Source organism: Esox lucius, chromosome 3 (genome assembly GCF_011004845.1).
Source record: "Esox lucius isolate fEsoLuc1 chromosome 3, fEsoLuc1.pri, whole genome shotgun sequence".
Classification (NCBI taxonomy): Eukaryota; Metazoa; Chordata; class Actinopteri; order Esociformes; family Esocidae; genus Esox; species Esox lucius.
The window spans coordinates 33,543,281-33,560,381 of record NC_047571.1 but is presented as its reverse complement, the minus strand read 5'-3'; the positions used below and the strand labels follow the sequence as shown (position 1 = coordinate 33,560,381).

Genomic DNA, 17,101 nt, shown 5'->3' with positions numbered 1-17,101 from the left:
ACGAAAGAAAGACATTTTCAATCATTGTTGCCACGTTAGAGCCACAATGAACTGTTTCCAAGAAGCATGATGAAATATCATATCAAGGGCGATGTCATTTCTGCCTTCCGATGCAGTTGCAGTATTTTGAATGCAGGCTTATTACAGTGCATTTCAGGTCACAATTGAAACCTCGCGATTTTCTCAGTGAGGCTGCAATTTCAATGAATATGGTAGATTTATTTTTATATATTTACTTCAATTTCGATAAACCTTTCTTAGCCTTAATACTTAATAGATAATGTTTCAAGCATGCCATAATTAATGGACATGCTTGTGACAAATAAGTGAATTACATTGGGGTTTTTTTTAACGTCTGGGTCTCGACCCATGGGTGGGTCGTGGGAGATTTAAATTGGGTCGCCAACAGTCCCTGCCCCATGAGAGGAAAATGTAGACATTATCCTACTAGATAGAAGTCAGCCCTGCTGATTTATTTTCCCATAAACTGCTTTGCTGTCAACCTAGTCCACGCGTTATTGCACAGCACATTTGGGCGAAAGTTTCCGGGAATGAGATTACTCTGCTTTAATTATTCTGCCTCTCCCAGCTGCTTGCCACATAAAAGTTTACATGTCAAAAAGGTGAATGAATGTAATGCGTGTGTTCTGTGTAAGCTTACCTGGGTAAAATAATGGAAGACGAGCATGTGGAACGCCAACTCCCCAAGGTAGACCTTGCACAAATAGTGAGTGGTGTGAGAAAGGCTCGCACGTAAAAAATATTTAGATTTTATTGTGACTGCTTTGCTAACAGAAAAATGCCAAGTGGCAATGCAAAATGAAAGCAATTGAACTGGCACTGAGGAGACTGGCCGACTTGCAGCAGGAGCCGCTACCATTCAACAAAACATGACATGGTTCTCAGAACTAACTGACTTCTACGCAGTATTTCTCCCGAATGTGAATAGTTCCAGGAGAAGGGGTTGAGTTCTTCTTAGCATCTACAAGGGAAAAGGCAAAACAATTATTTACAACTCTAGTTAGCTTTAATGCTAGACTGTATAACAACCGTCAACTACATAATTTGGTTTGGGATTGTTTTTATAGCCTATCCCACCTGTTTTTTTTTAATTATCAATAACCGAGTGAACTTAACACTTTGTATCCTTTCTCCAGGTTATTGTGTTGCCGGACTGAAATAAATTGTTGGTAGCTTGCTACTAGTACTGTATAGCTAGCTACTTACGGGGAGCATTTCTGGAGATTTTAGGCAACGCAAAAAGACTGGATGAAAAATAAAGAGAAAAATCACCTGGAAGTCGCCAGACCAGAGGGTCAGTTTGCCAACAATAACCCAGTATTTGGAAGGTATTACATTTCCAATAAAAATTTCCCTAATACCCTTTATTTTATAATTACCATTTATCTGCGTTTATGTTGTATAAATCGTACAAATGGCCTCTCTATTGTTGTCTGGGCTTGATTAGCACTGTTAGTTTAGATTGTTGTTGTTGCCCATGTTCCGTTGGCCAAGTTTGAATTATTTGACTTTAATGGATGCCCAGGTTCAGTGGTTTAAGATTGGAGAGTTAGCCTACTTCAAAGGCAGCCCGTAGACTTTCTTTTACTGTCTGCTTAGGCGTCATCTGATAGTTACTTCACAGTAATTCCTTGTCTTACTGAAAAGGTTTGTGGAGCTACTGTGCCCAGATATATTTTGGGTCATGGTGATTGTGAAAAACCGTTATAGAGAGCTGTTTCCAGGTAATATGCCTGTAAAAATAACTGATACTGCTCATGTAACATTTCTTGAAAAAGGTCCTAACCGAATGTTAATATTAAAACCCAAATTGTCAAAGGAAAAGAACGGGCCATCATTATGAAGGGCTAATAGAAGGGCATGAATGGAAACCTGCTTTGTGAATTAATCTACCGATAGAACGCTATACACTACTACCGCAACACAGAACGTCTGCAGACTCTATGTGAAGCCTGGAAGTTTTCAAACGGCGTCATTAGCCGGAATGAACGCGGGCATTCCAAGCCGCCGGGATGGACCGGTTTAATGATGGACCGCACCACTGCTGGGTCCACTCACCCCGTGCAGATGGTTTAATGATGGACCGCACCACTGCTGGGTCCACTCACCCTGTGCAGGTGGTTTAACGATGGACCGCACCACTGCTGGGTCCACTCACCCCGTGCAGGTGGTTTAACGATGGACCGCACCACTGCTGGGTCCACTCACCCCGTGCAGGTGGTTTAACGATGGACCGCACCACTGCTGGGTCCACTCACCCCGTGCAGGTGGTTTAATGATGGACCGCACCACTGCTGGGTCCACTCACCCCGTGCAGGTGGTTTAACGATGGACCGCACCACTGCTGGGTCCACTCACCCCGTGCAGGTGGTTTAACGATGTAGCACAGTGCGCATTTTGCTATAGCGGCACTCCCTCCGTGGGACTGAAAGGGCCATGTATGAGTCTCAGTGTACAGGCGACTACTTCTCCCAAGTTTTAGTGCTGTGGGGTTTTCTACTCTGGTAATGATGAAGGCAAAGCAATGAAACATACTGAACTCTGCAGCTGGTGTGTGTTTGTCTCTCATCCTGCACACCTGACTGGGGGGAGGGGGACCAGCTCATCTGTATTCTTTACATATTGAGAAAATTACTGAATAATAATAATAATTAATATGCATTCAGGTAATTTGCTTTCTGTTAATGCTGCAACTAATAATAGGAATACGGTGCATCTTGAGAATTTAAGTTTGGTTTTGATTTTGTCATTTTGAGAAAGTGGGTCGGAAAAAAATGCTTATCGTTTGAAAACCACTGAATTGTCGACCTTGGTCGTGGTTGAGTATGCTGATTACAGCACCACTCAATCACATCTTATTGCCTAGTTCTTGTACCGCAAAACATCACATCTCACAAACATTTCAGGCAAGGGCGCCCCGAGCTAAACTCTGAGTCTCTTCTGGTTCCTACCGTACAATGATCAGCATTAGAGTAGAACTGGTGTTAAGTATATTGCGCTGTAATCCACAATTTAAACTGTCACTCAGTTTCAATATTCCATGGAACTCGTCAGAGAGGACCCGAGTCCCTCCATTTTGGAGAATAACCTGCAGTTTAACTTCCATAGAGATGGTGGCTGTGACTTGCTATTTAATAATAACCTCACATTTTATAGTATAGTGACCTACTAACCTCTCGTCTAGTCCTGTGTACAGGTCAGGACTCTTTTGGTAATAGCTAGCGAAGTTCTTGAGATGGTTGGACGTATTTCCTGGAAAATGTATTTGAATCTGTTATTTGTGATGTTTTCTGGCCAACTGATACATTTCTAGGTCGTTCATTATGAATGGCTTTTATTTATATAAAAAAAAAATAATAATCTGCTGATATGATTTAAAATAATTGATAAGCAGCATTTCTAGTCAAGGCCTTATAAGGAGAGTGGCTTTCATACATAGCTGGGTTGGTGCCAGCCTTTCTCTGGCACTGCCGATGGTGTTTCAATTTCCCTGACGAGTCGCACGTAGAACGTGTGCTTGCGTGACGGAGTCACTTTAGAGAATCTCATCCACTGAATGTCTTTGTTGCTCATCAGATGTCAGATATCCCTCTTTACCTGGAACTGAAGTCCAGAACCCACTGATCGGGTTTTGGGAGTACTGAGTTTTTATCAATCAAAAGCTTTTTTCCAGATTTTGTTGAGTAGGATAGAAGGGTTAATATTGTAGACTGTGTGTAATTTCTGTTAAAAGCTTTTGCTGTTGTTGGTGTTTTGATAGCGCTAATATGTTAGCGTACGAGTGAGCCTTCTATAACAACGTTTGCTCATCGAGGCTCTATGTCGGTCGTTTCAGAACGATCACATTATTATTCCGCTGGTGGTGACCTGCTCGCACTTTTCCTCATCGTATTTACGATCGTTTACTCCCTAACCTGGTTACAAAATGCTCTTTCCGTTGGTGGTTTGATACCGCAGGTGCCATGGTGTGCGAGAGGCTGTCTAACTCGGAGGGTGGGATCGTGCTGTTACACTAACCTGCACAGGTAAATGCTTGACTGAGCTGAATACGTACGTGCATGCATGGCTGGATTAATAGGCCTGTTAGAGTGGTCTACTACCAGTGGCTGCTTTGTCCAAAACTGTTATTGATTGACTTTGCCGATCAGTAAGGTTAGGTGGATGACTTCTGTATCAGTAGGGTTGGGTGGATGACTACCTAGGTCGGTAGGGTTGGGTGGATGACTACCTAGGTCGGTAGGGGTACATGGATGACTACCTAGGTCGGTAGGGGTACATGGATGACTACCTAGATCGGTAGGATTGGGTGGATGACTTCTGTATCAGTAGGGATGGGTGGATGACTTCTATATCAGTAGGGGTACATGGATGACTACCTAGATCGGTTGGGTTGGGTGGATGACTACCTAGGCCAGTAGGTTTATTTTACTACTAGTAGAAGCCCAGAGAATGGCCCACCCGGTGAAAACATTTCCTCCCTCGTGACAGTACAAGCATGTCAGATTACTTAATTAATTATTGCTATATTTCCTGTATATTGTCACCCCACATCATCTGGCCTCTATCAGTGTTTACATGGCAAATGTACTGACAAGGTCTTGGAACACAAGCGCTGATGACATCCCCACAGTGACTTGGCTGTAAGAGGAACCGAGGCGTCGTATATTCTCATTAATTTAATATGTGTGATGTTTAAAAAGGAAGGAGAACGTTTCCGACCCGTGTATTCTTTGAGAACGGCCGGTTCAGCCCCAGTGTCCCCTCTACATTATTGGGTCAAGGGTTATTAAGTTAAGTCAGGGCGCTGAAACTTTCTGTAGAATGATGTAATGTGTAGGCAGGACTTGCTGGTTGACTTCTCACCATGGTCGTCTTGGTCTGGGAAACCAGATAAACTATAAGATAAAGGGGGAATCCCTTGGGCTACTTTGGTTTTAACTCATGAGGGCGTGGGCTTCAGTCACGTTTGCTGCATATAGACATACTGTGTTCTATGTGCCATATTGACCTTTTAAAGGAACCATGTGTTACGTTTGACCTGGATGTAAAATGTCAGTGAAATCGTTTCCTTACAATTTTTTCAGATCATAATTAGAAGAAAAATTATCAGAGGGCGTGTGACTGTCATGAAACATTTTGTGCCTCCAATAACTGGTTTGACTATATATGTGAGGTTTGAGGTGGGTGTTTTTGGTGTTTTTCTCACTTCACTTTGGCCACATAGGAGTGTGGTGCACTCCACACCAACAGCCCTTTGAGTGTGCCTTAAGTGAATAATAGCTTTTTGAGTAAGAATTTTCCTGGGTGGTTACTTCAAAAGGATCATGTGTTCGACTATCTACATGAAATATTTATGCCTGAGCCTTGCTTCGGTAGAATTGCGGTCATTTGACATGACACATCTAGACCTTCAGCAGGATCACATTCTACTTGATATACGTTCTGTTTCCACCTGGCGGTCTGCTGTTTCTGTGCCGGAACACATGGATGACATTTGGACTCGTTTATTCATTGAGGATGATTGTGAGAGGGCGTGGATGACATTTGGACTCATTCATATAACAAGGATGATGTAGTGGCAAGCACTTCGGAGGGGTGATGTCATGTCCTGTGGTCTCCGGTGGTGGTACTGGGACTCATGCTACTCAGAAACCCAAGTAGCTTTACTCACACTCGTTCGCAGGCGACACGCCTCCTACACGTTTCTTGGGTTCCTCAGTCTGAAACCGCATGGTCCTCAGTTGTCGGTTGGTAGGACATGTGCTCAGTTTCCATTACAGACGGAGGACCAGCTGTACTGAAAATAGACCCACGTGTGGTTGTAGTAACGTGTGTCTTTAGAAAGGATTCGGTTTCTTAATCTTTAAAAAAAAATTATGCGATCAATCCACATACAATACCCCATGATGACAAAGCGCAATTGTTTTAACCACTGTGCAGATTTATTAGGATAAAAAACAAACTGATGTCTCAGTGCTTTGTGGATCCGTTTTGAGTCGTCTTAGGTATGCCCCTGTCAGCTTCGTACACCTGGATTTTGGGCCGTTTCGCCCACTCTTTCTTGTAGATCCTCTCAAACTCTGTCCGATTCAGTGAACTGGGTTCCCCACAGATGTTTAGTGGGCTTGGGCCACTCTAGGACCTTCACATACTTGGAACTGAAGCTGCTCCAGCGTTGTCTTGGGTCGAGCTGATGTCTTGGGTGCTCTGAATTCTTCGAGGGCCGCTCTGTATTATGCTCTGCTCATGAGATGATGAATTATAAATATAGTCTGTAGTGCAATGTGACAAATGGTCTGAATACTTCCTAAAGAGAGTGTGTGTGTTTACAACATGCTTCTTACACATTTCTTGAGTTCCCCTTTTTTTTTGTGTTTGAACTATTCAGTTTATACATAGTACCTCTTCTGGGGGAAATTCCCCTGTATTTTGATTTCACTTTTCCACCTACAAAGGTCAAGTTAGCCTCCTACGTATTTTTATGATATTGGTGGTGGTGAATCCATGTGCCATGTTCTAAGTCTTATGTTGTCCATTACATGTTTTTCTCACATGACATCAGTTATTATAAACCAAGGCACTGAGTAACATTAGGTTGCAGTCAGTTTGTTTGGCCTACTTGATTAGTTCACACACATCTCAAAAGCAAAGCGCAACTCAACAGGAAGTCAGACATTTGTCTTAAGTTCTGAGAGACACTGGTCAAAAACCTCAGTGATCAGACAAGTGAACAAGACGAGTTGGCGATCTCCGGGCAGTTTGGATTTGACAGTTCTTTGTAATTCTCACAGAACAGCACTTCCCTTACTCAACTCCTGGCAGTTCATCAGGGCCACCTTTGCAATACGCAGTCGGAGCGGATTTGGCTCAGCCCTCCAGCGTGAATGGGGTTGTGGAAACGAAAGTGTTATGATAAGTGTCTGTGTACTGTCTGCACTGCAGTTGCTGTGTGTGTGTGTGTGTGTGTGTGTGTGTGTGTGTGTGTGTGTGTGTGTGTGTGTGTGTGTGTGTGTGTGTGTGTGTGTGTGTGTGTGTGTGTGTGTGTGTGTGTGTGTGTGTGTGTGTGTGTGTGTGTGTGTGTGTGTGTGTGTGTGTGTGTGTGTGTGTGTGTGTGTGTGTGTGTGTGTGTGTGTGTGTGTGTGTGTGTGTGTGTGTGTGTGTGTGTGTGTGTGTGTGTGTGTGTGTGTGTGTGTGTCAACGGAGCCAACAGCCGAATATGGGTGTTTTTGTTTAGCAGTAAGTCTCTCACGGCTCCTGTCTCTGGCCTTCGTTGCTCTCTCGCTTGTGTGTGTGAGCTGTCTATCTCCGGCTGGTAATGGCTGCCGGCCATGTGGTATGACTAGATAACCGTGTGCCACACATGCTACTGAGGTGACGGGTCACACCGGGAAGGCCCGGTTATCCGCCCGTTATAACTGGTTTAAAGGACAAACCCAGCTACCTGGTAGTCACCAGCTGCCTCAACATGGGGCGACCTTTGTATTGTTGTTCACACGGGGGCAGTACGGAGGCCCAAAACTCCCTGTTGGGTCACTACACGGCTGGACATTCCCCTGTGGGGGTCGCAGGTCGCCTGGGGGCTGCAGCCTTATCCCAGTTACTTGCTGACCCCGGACTGTGTGTTTTTATTTAGTTCAGTTTTATTTCATCTTCGGGGCTCTGGTCGTCCGGCTCTTCGTGTATCGATAGACTGTCTTAAACGGCCACGCCCCCTCTGTAGTCCTCACACTGCATGGCACTTCTCCGTTGCACTGCCTGTGTCTGTTTTTAGATAAAATATTTCTCTAAATTCTTGGCATGATTGGAGTAGACGGGGGAACACCGTACGGCCGTTGTTGAATGAGGTTTTGCAGAGTTGCGGGACGTATTTCTATTGAAACATCATTCTGGAACCTGGTGACCTATTCACCATGGCTGTGGCGCGTTTGGCCCATTTGGAGTCTGCTTTGCGCTGGTGTGATTGTTTGTAAAGTTGGAAAACACCGTACTTTATAGCATAGTGCGCTGTGATTACAAGGCTTTAGTCTGTTAGGGACAGGCACTCATGGGCTCTATGTCCATAAGGCTCGTCCCTGTCACATAAAGCCAACTCCCAGTCAGTTAAACATAGACACGAGGTCTAGACGGAGATTGAGGAATGTCACTTTTCCTTACAACAGATGGACAGACTTGACCCGATTGCCTTGCTTACAGTATGCCTCCGTGTTGTCAGGGATGACAGGATGTTCTTCTCCTCATAGGAACCCGGTCTGCGCTAGGCCGGGACTAACTTTTCCCTGGACTCATTTCTGAGAACCTTAATGGAAAGGAAGTGGGAATACCGCAAAACGATTTCACTATATTGGCTAGGTAGTGTCATACTCGACTAATTTTCCAACTGAAATGTTTTATTTGAGTGTTTTGTTGTTCCGAAGGCAAAGTACTGGGTACTTTCCACAGGGCATGTTAGTAATTTAGTAAGATGTCAAAATGTCAAGATGAGAAAAGCTTTGCATTGAAAACCTCTGCTCCAGACTACGACTGGACCAATTTGACCCTTGGTAGGTAGGACTGCCCCACCCCGACTGGCCCTCTGTTTCCCCCCTGGACTGCCCCCCCCTCGGCTGGCCCCCGGCACCCCCTTCTGGCTGGAACTGACACAGGACTGATCATGTAAATTTTTTTTGTACTGTTCAAATTCTGCAGACGGGAACATTAATGGAGATGTCGTACATCTGATACCACCGAAAAGCATTTGCTGGCTAACATAAACCTAGCTGTGAACTGAAATCTATTGAATAAATTGGAGTTTTTAAATTGACCAGCTTTGAACGTAAAGTGGCAAATCAAAAGTAAACTAAATCTGGATAACATAGTCACAGACACTGTTTGAAAAACTGTGAGAATGTAGAACAGAATTATCGCCCTGCAGTATAAAAGATGACATAACTGCAATGTTCTGTTATATTTAAGTGTTCACACCTTACAACTCAACCTACATAACCCCTCCATCTCCATTAAAAGGTATGAATAATCGGCAGCTAGAATACCACGTCAACTGACTCGAGTAGCCTACTGTACACAAGGCAGCGTTTATACCGCTGGTTGCCTACTGTACACAAGGCAGCGTTTATACCGCTGGTTGCCTACTGTACACAAGGCAGCGTTTATACCGCTGGTTGCCTACTGTACACAAGGCAGCGTTTATACCGCTGGTTGCCTACTGTACACAAGGCAGCGTTTATACCGCTGGTTGCCTACTGTACACAAGGCAGCGTTTATACCGCTGGTTGCCTACTGTACACAAGGCAGCGTTTATACCGCTGGTTGCCTACTGTACACAAGGCAGCGTTTATACCGCTGGTTGCCTACTGTACACAAGGCAGCGTTTATACCGCTGGTTGCCTACTGTACACAAGGCAGCGTTTATACCGCTGGTTGCCTACTGTACACAAGGCAGCGTTTATACCGCTGGTTGCCTACTGTACACAAGGCAGCGTTTATACCGCTGGTTGCCTACTGTACACAAGGCAGCGTTTATGGTAGTAGCGAGGAAAAGCACGTGTGAGCCGTAACTTTGGTCATACATTGCAGACTGCAAAAGTAGTTAGATTGGTAGGCTGCTTCTGTTTGTTTTGACATTACTATTTTTCCCAGTGCAATGTATGCCAGGTAGCCTATAGAAAAAAACCCTGGAGGAAACAGACGAGGTCCTTTTGTAGGCTACCAACGGTGTGTATTTGTGGGTTTCTCACAGGGATAACGAGTTGATTTCAATGCCAGTATATAGGTCCAAACCCAGAGGAGTTTGGGGGAAATACGATGGCTCAAATGGCGAGTCTGGACCCATGCACTGGCCCTGAAATCAACCCATTTCAAGGCAGGGCCTCCTGGGACAGACCCGCCAAAGACGAACCTGGACGGCTAACAGCAGAACAGCTTGTTTTGCTTTGTGTCACTCTTGTCCAATCAGAAGTCTTCTATGTTTCCACGTCACCTTTCGGTGTCTCCTCGACGGAGCAGGTACTAGAAAAAGTATCTGGTACCAGGTACTATCCCAACTTTTGGCCCGTGGAAAAGCAAAAGACGAGCGGGTACCATGCATTAAGTCGCTCTGGACAAAAAAAATTACTAAAATATTTAATGTCAGATATTACATCTTTTTTTTTTTTTTACTAGCTGGGCAGGGTTTTGCCAAAAGTGTGTGCGTGAGCGCAGGTCATGGTTGCGCAGCCCCTTGAGGCAGTGGGTCACTGTTCCTGTTGACATAAACTGCCTGTTCGGGACGCTGATTCATTCTTTATTTTCCTTGTTTTTTCGTATGGGCTGAAATCGGATGAACTGAGGTATTATTCTTTCGGGAGCCCCAGTTAGACTGTCAGTATCCCAGTGTTGTGTCAGTGATTGAGGAAAACCCCCCGTCCCTCAGCATCTGGTGCATCATGAGAATCATGGCACAGGTTGTATCAGCAGCACCGTAACCCCTGATAAATATTGTTTGATATGGTCTCTCAATTGTCACGCCTTGTGGTCTCTACTGCACATTAATAATGTAAAAATACTGTATGTATAGAGCTCAAACCCTGGTACCGGTGACTGTCGGGGGTGTTAACCAAGTTATTTTACCCGGTAAGTGGGCTAAGCACGTTCCCATACGTAGCAATCACCTGGGAGCCATTAGAGTTTAACCGTCTTGCTTGGGGATTGAAGGGCCAATGTTTCACCTTGCTCAGGGATTACAACCAGAGACCTGTCGTTACATGGACCACCGCCCGTGACCACTAGGCTACCCTGACCGCCCGTGACCACTAGGCTACCCTGACCGCCCGTGACCACTAGGCTACCCTGACCGCCCGTGACCACTAGGCTACCCTGACCGCCCGTGACCACTAGGCTACCCTGACCGCCCGTGACCACTAGGCTACTCTGACCGCCTAGTTATAAACAACTGTGTACATCTTGTTACTCGGCTATGAATAAATCTACGGACTTGTGTGATACCAATAAATAGTACGATAATTTGTACCATTGACAGTTGCCGTATATTAGTATTTCCTTTCAAACGTCCCATTTCTTTGTTGGCCTGCGTGGTCGCTACTCCTTTTGCGGTCGCCCGCTGGCCTTGTTGTAGTGTTGTTCGCCTGGTCACAGTTCCTGATTCTGTTGTGCCTTGTGGACAGTCAGGCCTGTATCATTTCAGTGTCCAATTCTAATTCCTCCTTGTGCTCAAACCTCTGTCTACACGTGTCATTGTGTTGACATCTTATTCCAGATCAGAGATGTATTCACGACTGATGCATTAAGAAATTCAGGGTTGCCTGAACATATCCTGCTAATCAGATGGTTTTTTTTTTTTTCTTCCATCTGGTTCTCGTTTAAATTATTAGGCTCAGTGAAGTGCAGATTAGTTGATCGGACAACTCTTGCGTGCGTGCAACATTTAAAAATGTCCTCATGACGATGGCAGAAACATGATAATAAAATCATGGAGTCAAAAGAGCACTGTGGTTTGTGGTTTGGTGCATGAAATTGTCACCACCTACAATGATCATGTAGATATTTTCTCAAATATTTTGTATGATGTTCTTTTGCACTCTCCTGGCATGAGCATTTTTCTTCTCTGGGGTTATAACGGCAGAATGTGTTGTCATGAAAAGCCCTTTATAAATTGAATGAAACACCCTTCCTAAATTGGCCATGTGGGGTTACTTGTGTAATTATGACATGCTGTAGGCTATACAGATTTAACACATTAGAAATCAAGCCACTTAACTTATGAATTTACTCTGTCAGTTGTTTATCTGCCAGGCATCCAATCTGGCTTTTTCAACAGCGATGGTGTTAGTTGTAATTCGTGACTAATTGCAAAGAAGTACCCAGAGTCAAAGTGAAACCTCCTTTATACGGGTTGAGTAAGTTGGCAAGATGAATGATTGACTCTGTGGAAAAATAGTGGTAATTTTTATAGCTCTAAAAGATCTATTCAAGGTCCAGTAATTAGTTCCCTTTATAATGCTCGGCGCAGTGTGGACTCCAATGCCAGTTGGACTTATAGGAACAGAATGTAGGGGCGGTCCATAGGAACAGAATAGAATCGGATTAGTGGATGAGTGATGTGTTTTATTCACTTGGACAGGATAAGATCAACTAAACTTAGTAGGTAACAGGTTTGGTTCAGAGTCTTTGTTGCTATGGTTTCTGATAAAGCCACATTTGTCTGTCACTACTGGACTGTCACTGCCTTACAAGTCTGATAAGGACGTTTTTCAGTTGTCTACAGGTACGTGTAATTGCTGCTATTCCTGTATTTCTTTTGCACATGCCGACTTGAACCTTTAACTTTCCTTCATTGCACATTTAAAACTGCCACTGTACATGTCTACCTCAGGAACCTCATTGCTGTAAAAGTTCTTTCCTCTGTTTGCTTCCCCTGCAGATTTAGAATTGTCATATGTAATGGATTAGCATAATTGCATCTATACATTCCACTTGTACTTACATACATATTTAACACTTGTACATTTCCTGGCCTCTTCTATTTGCATTTCTGTTTAGACGCAAACTGCATTTCTTTGACAAAGTTGGATCTAATCTAATTTCATGATATTTTTCTTGAGCCTGAAATCATGTTTACTCAGTTTTGCAATTTGTATTTTATTCATGTGTTTAGCAGGGGCGTCACTGTCTGCATATATGAATGGTGCTGTACGCCGGTATAAATGGTATAGTATGACGCTATAAAATAGTACGATGAGGATTTGCCCATTCAATATGTGCCTCATTAGGCTGGATGATGGATTTTGGCTTGGATGTAAAGTGCTAAATTCTCGCAAAAATTTTGGCTGAACGGAAATTGCAAAAGAGAGAATTCGGCTCAATTGAGTGTTTCCGCTACAAAGTAAATAAACTCAAACACGCATGATTTTTGTCCGTCAAGATGTGTGGAGAAATACAAGCGTGCAGTCCACGTGGCGCAGGGCCGCCCCCCTGTTCCCCTATGACACGGGGAAAGACCGCCTCCCTGTTCCCCAATGACACGGGGAAGGACCGCCCCCCTGTTCCCCAATGACACGGGGAAGGACCGCCCCCCTGTTCCCCAATGACACGGGGAAGGACCGCCCCCCTGTTCCCCAATGACACGGGGAAGGACCGCCCCCCTGTTCCCCAATGACACGGGGAAGGACCGCCCCCCTGTTCCCCAATGACACGGGGAAGGACCGCCCCCCTGTTCCCCAATGACACGGGGAAGGACCGCCCCCCTGTTCCCCAATGACACGGAGTGTGTCTGCGGGAATGTGCATCTACATTGAGAGAACTAAAATGAGAACACAAATAAATAATAAACTAGAATTAAAGATGCGCATGCGAGACATAAAACAGCAAGCTGGTCTGTCTGGGTTCTACATGGTCTGTTCCATATAACAGCAAGCTGGTCTGTCTGTCTGGGTTCTACGTGGTCTGTTCCAAATAACACAACCAGCTGGTCTGTCTGTCTGTCTGTCATGTTCTACATGGTCTGTTCCATATAACACAGCCAGCTGGTCTGTCTGTCTGGGTTCTACATGGTCTGTTCCATATAACACAGCCAGCTGGTCTGTCTGTCTGACTGTCATGTTCTACGTGGTCTGTTCCTTGCAGCACAGGATGTTGGTCTGTGAGTCTGTTGCTCTGCTGTCAGGCGGCTATTCTGGTCTGTCCTCTCTCTCTGCCTGTCCCGTCCTGCAGTCACTGGATCTGGTTACAGAGTGTGCATGTGTGCGTGCGCCCACTTCCATCTCCCCTGGCTTTTTTCATCACTCTGCATTACCCTTACTCGCTTGCACAACTGCTCTTAGCGCATTGACACGGACACACACACACTCTCGTAGCCCGTAATCTGTACCAGTAGACTGACTCGTTGTAGTCTACTGTGACTGTCTGCTGTTGTCACAACTACCAGTCTCAACACACAGGCTGTCCTGTGTCTGTCGCTCCGCTGGGTTCTAACTGCTGGGTTCTAACTGCTGGGTTCTAACTGGTGATCCCCACAATAGTGCATCAGACTTCATGACTTCAGCACATGTACTAATATAAATGGGTTATTTCTGCCTTAAATCACCATGATGGTGTAATCATATCGTGCCGCTTCAGTTTCCAGGAATCCTGTCTTTCCAAAGCCCCAGAGAAATGCAAATAGTGTTTAGTTGTTTGCCTTATTTAAAAATGTACCAAACAAGTCAATTTAAGAACAAATCCCCGTTGGTGTTATTTGCTGTGCCTATTGGTGATGTTCGAAGTAGGCGTTGGGTGCTTCCTGCCTTCACTAACATTGCTAACTCTGAGTGATTGTCCGGACTAGAGGTGCCTATTCATTCAGAACAGGTGGCCTATTTCTATAAGGAAGTCACTAATATCTTTGACACTATACCAATGGCATTACATGATACTCTGTACCTATTTCAATACCACAGCAAATTAGTCTAAAATATGCTAAAGTGTAATTTATTACTTTTTAACCATCCTTGTATTCAGTGTAGAGCAGGGCCCAGACCGACCAATGCGGTCCTTGGTGGCTCAGTTTGCTAGTCAACGTAGAACAGAGCCCAGACGCTGTCAGACTGAATGCCCAACTGTCCGGTGTCCAGATACTTCTGCAATTATATTTGCGCTAAGTCCAACCCTCTTGCTGCTCAGCTTCTCGTTCCACTCCTCTCCAAAGCTCCTCTGCTGTCTGTCCACTGATCGTCCCCCTCCATCCTGGCCTGATTGGATTGATGTGATTTTCATTTATTTAATTCAGCCTTCAACCAGCGCCTAACCCGTCAGCCCTGCGCCTAACCCATCTTAAAGGCATTCTGCTGAATAATGGTCCCACAACCTGCTGGCTGGGTAGGTTGCTGCCTGGGAAAGCAGACCTTTGTCTGCTCTCCTGTTACTTGACCCGCAGTGAAAGGCCTGGGTGGTGAGTTTCCCTGTTGACCGTGTAGAGAGAGACTTACTAACCCTTCACATCTCTCTCCTCTGCTTGTCACAGTCATGGACCCACCACAGATTTCCCCTTCCTGTCACACTCTGGGTCACGTGACTGAGCGATGCACATCAGTGTGACTGGTGTGGATCATTCAAGTTTCCACAGGCAACGGCCGGTCTGAGCCTGAACCGCTCATTTTTTGAGGAGGAGCCCACCTTTTGTATTGGTCGTGCAAAGTTGGCTGCCCCCTTTGGACATTCCGCTGGTCTGTGTCATTGACTCCTCTCCAGATGACTGCTTGAGCCACTCGTCACCCCGGTCATGTCCCAGCAGCCATTGTTGTGAATTACAGTCCTTTCACGTTGTCGTTCTCATGTTGTGAACCACTGGTCTGTTGGTTCACCGGAGAGGTTTGTCAACCACTGGTCTGGTGGTCTGCCGGAGAGGCTTGTGAACCCCTGGTCTGTTGGTCCGCCGGAGAGGCTTGTGAACCCCTGGTCTGTTGGTCCACCGGAGAGGCTTGTGAACCACTGGCCTGTTGGTCCGCCGGAGAGGCTTGTGAACCACTGGCCTGGTGGTCCGCCGGAGAGGCTTGTGAACCACTGGCCTGGTGGTCCGCCGGAGAGGCTTGTGAACCACTGGCCTGGTGGTCCGCCGGAGAGGCTTGTGAACCACTGGCCTGGTGGTCCGCCGGAGAGGCTTGTGAACCACTGGCCTGGTGGTCCGCCGGAGAGGCTTGTGAACCACTGGCCTGGTGGTCCGCCGGAGAGGCTTGTGAACCACTCTTGGTGAAGGTTTCTTTTGCCTCTTAGCGATTAGCTTAGCAGGTCGACTGCATTCCCCACGCAATCCCAGCTTAGCAGGTCAACAGCATTTCTTTCCAACAACCATGAGAAATGTGTCTGGCTGCCAGGATTGTGTGGGGAATGTCGGCCTGGTGGCACAGATGCTGTTTTGGCCTTTTCTACACTAAGATGACCCGTGTGTGACGGCTGAATCCAAATACAAGCTTTTAACTTCGCTGTCTTACCCAGAAGGGGAAAGTTTGCGTTAAAAGTACAACTTCAGTGAGATGGCGGAGTGCTACCTGGCTTTGGCTGGTGTAGGTTGGGTAGCTCAATTTGAGTTCAGTACATTTTTCCAGGGTTCAAAGTTAATCTGCTGAGGTTTTCATCACAAGTTGACCAAGCTAACACGTCTGTGAAAATACTCCAACGTGAACGGTTTATACAAGGAGTTTGTTTTGGCTGTCGGTTCTTTGTGTCTTGCTTCCAGGTCCATGACATTGCGGTTCCTTCTGTGTTGCAGGTTGGCGATGAGGCCTTGGTGCCGTAGCTAGTGTCACGGCGGCAGGGAGGGAGGGTGGCCACAGCACCACCAGCTCGGCCCGGTGCACCATGGCCAAACCTGGAACCGACCGAGACGGAGGCATGGTGGACAAACAGCCCGGCAAGAAGGTATGTCTCCGACACGCAGCTGCTTCGCATTGACTACCCACAGGATTCTGACTGTATTCCAGCACTTTGGATTTGAAATTATACCGTTATGAAGGGGTTGGAATGCTGACTGACTGCTTTGATTAGAAATTACAGCACGTTTGTACATAGCCCCTCCACCTTTCAGCTTTCAAAGGTATTTGGATCCGATTCATGTTATGTTCAATAAAGTTGTAGTCTATAGGTCAAAATGCCTTGATTGTCTGAAGTCTGCGACAAAAATGCATCACCAGACGCTAGGTGTCTTCCCTGGTGGTGCTCTACCAGGCCTGTACTGGGTGTCTTCCCTGGTGGTGCTCTACCAGGCCTGTACTGGGTGTCTTCCCTGGTGGTGCTCTACCAGGCCTGTACTGGGTGTCTTCCCTGGTGGTGCTCTACCAGGCCTGTACTGGGTGTCTTCCCTGGTGGTGCTCTACCAGGCCTGTACTGGGTGTCTTCCCTGGTGGTGCTCTACCAGGCCTGTACTGCAAACATATTCAGTTCCTGCTTATGTTACAGTTAATTTAGTTGTTGTTCTGGTACCAATGGCAGTGTGTTTGGGGTTGTTTCCCTGCTGCCTGAATTATAGTTCACCATTGAAATTATTCTTCAGTTATCCACTATAGTGGTCTTCCTAGGTCTATAGTGGTCTTCCTAGGTCTATAGTGGTCTTCCT

At 45.8% G+C, this 17,101-nt stretch overlaps 1 protein-coding gene across 11 annotated transcripts in view; it reads left to right on the top strand.

The window, feature by feature from the left end:
- ankrd12 (ankyrin repeat domain 12) overlaps positions 1 to 17,101 on the top strand; it is a 34,928-nt gene that overhangs the window by 1,151 nt on the left and 16,676 nt on the right. For 10 of the 11 annotated variants that reach the window (XM_013133358.4, XM_013133356.4, XM_013133363.4 and 7 more), the window contains exon 2: positions 16,259 to 16,407. In XM_013133358.4, coding sequence (XP_012988812.2) covers positions 16,348 to 16,407 — 60 coding nt within the window. In that variant the 5' untranslated portion in view covers positions 16,259 to 16,347. Of the gene's footprint in view, positions 1 to 3,978; positions 4,047 to 16,258; positions 16,408 to 17,101 lie in introns of all 11 variants that reach the window. The other variant, XM_013133354.4, reaches the window with a different exon arrangement.